Source organism: Etheostoma spectabile, chromosome 18, assembly GCF_008692095.1.
Source record: "Etheostoma spectabile isolate EspeVRDwgs_2016 chromosome 18, UIUC_Espe_1.0, whole genome shotgun sequence".
NCBI classification, from domain to species: Eukaryota; Metazoa; Chordata; class Actinopteri; order Perciformes; family Percidae; genus Etheostoma; species Etheostoma spectabile.
In genome coordinates, this window is record NC_045750.1 from 13,893,548 (window position 1) to 13,895,450 (window position 1,903).

Consider the following 1,903-nt stretch of genomic DNA (forward strand, 5'->3'; position numbering starts at 1 on the left):
CCCCCCCCCTCCCCTTCCCCTTTTCTTTGTTGTATCCAATTCTCTTTTTTCCAGGTAAAAAAGCATCAACAGGCAGTGGTGGGTTTTCTAGAGGCCAATCGAATCAGCTTCCAGGAAGTAGACATCACCATGCTGGAGGAGCAGAGGCTGTGGATGTACCGGAACATCCCCAGAGACAAGCAACCGGAGAAAGGCAACCCGCTGCCTCCACAGATCTTCAACGAGGATCGATACTGTGGGGTATGATGGATGTTTGTTTCTGATGGTTCTAATGAGCAACCGTACATCAGGTAGATCTAAGCATCTGGAGTCAGTGTTGTCGAAACTTAATTTGTCGAAACTTAACTTTCTAAATAAATATAGTGGATGGGAAGGTTTTGATATTTCATCAAATTCAAATCATGAAAAGTGAAGCAAATGCAGTGAGTGCCTTAATCTTGCATTCTATTTCATTTCCAGCAGGGAGCGACTCCACTGTTTGCAAAAAGAAGTCAAATTATATAGAAGTCAATGGGGAAAATGACCCTACTTCACTTGATTTATTACCTCACTTAACATTTTCAGAATGAGTTTATGGTCTCAATGACTAGTTTCAAGTCTTCTTTTATAAAGAAGTATGTTCATTTAGTTAATTATGTTCCCATTTATTTTAAAACCGAAGATAAAGAAGGAGATGCTTTAGGGCGTGGCTACACGGCGACCTGTCCATCAGGACAGAGGCTTGACAATGCTAATCCATGGCACTGTGTACATTAAAATCGCCCTAAATCACGTTTGATTGGATAATAATTTTATCCTGACAAGTTAAAATGAGAGTGTCATCCAGAATAATGTACATTTTACAGGAAGAGCAAAGAAATGGAATTTAACACAGGATTAAAATGTATTTCAAAGGTGTAAGATTGAGTTTTTATATGCATGGAGGAATGTTAATGCTCAAGCTGGTTATGCCAATAGTTCACATCATTCAGTACAAGGCCGAGCTACCTATGCTGGTGAATACGTTTGACCAGTTAGCGCTTGCCAGTTTATGCTCTCCATTGGTCTTGCATGTCACTTTGTAATCCTGCAGTAATCCAGTTTCACGGACGATGCAGATTATCTGCTTTGCCTGCCGTCACTCTCACTGGCCAAAGTAATCCAGAATTACTCTGCAATGTCACGGCCATTGCATTATATTAAAAGCAAAAGTGGAGGGACTATTTGGCAGGGATGTTTACAACCATCACCCTTTATGTAGATGTTTGTAACATCCTCATTTTTTGTCTCTCCCCTTAGGACTATGAAGACTTCTTCCAGTCGAAAGAGGACAACACTGTGTTTTCTTTCCTCGGGCTCAGTTCCCAGCCCTCAGTGAAAGAAGGAGAAGAATATATCTGCATTTAAAGACACAGAACCGCAGCACTGTCTCTGTGGTATAAAATATACAGCCGTAAAGGTTTGCTCTCAGTCCAGACTTTCTTAAACACACACCCACACATATACTGGATCAGCAGCTTTAGTTTCTGCCAGCTGCTTCTGAAACATTTGATTTACAAGTATTTCATGCATGTGAGCTTTGTTTTTTGGTAGGTCAGTTTAAAAGCGCCAAATCCCATCCATCTAGATTCAGTGGTCTAGTCTCCTTCCCTTCAATCTGTTTTTCAAATATCAAGATATATCTGCTGCGTCTCAGAAAAGATCTCCTTAGAATTTCGATAATTATAGTTTCCACATTGGGATCAGTGCTTAGATGATCAGGAAATAAATAATACACAGTATCTCTCATCTTCATAGTGGAAATGCACTATGTAACTATGAAAGAATACACAATAACAGGAACCTTTCGGTGATCCACTTACCAAACAAATGAACTTACTTCCATTTGTCACTGAAGAGCATTTAGTGACAATGCTCCCCCCCC

General features: G+C 40.2%; 1 protein-coding gene across 1 annotated transcript in view; it reads left to right on the forward strand.

Moving 5' to 3' along the window:
* sh3bgrl2 (SH3 domain binding glutamate-rich protein like 2) overlaps nucleotides 1-1,903 on the forward strand; it is a 6,742-nt gene that overhangs the window by 4,242 nt on the left and 597 nt on the right. Inside the window, exons 2-3 of the mRNA XM_032543169.1 lie at nucleotides 55-240; nucleotides 1,279-1,360. Coding sequence (XP_032399060.1) covers nucleotides 55-240; nucleotides 1,279-1,360 — 268 coding nt within the window. The remainder of the gene's footprint in view (nucleotides 1-54; nucleotides 241-1,278; nucleotides 1,361-1,903) is intronic.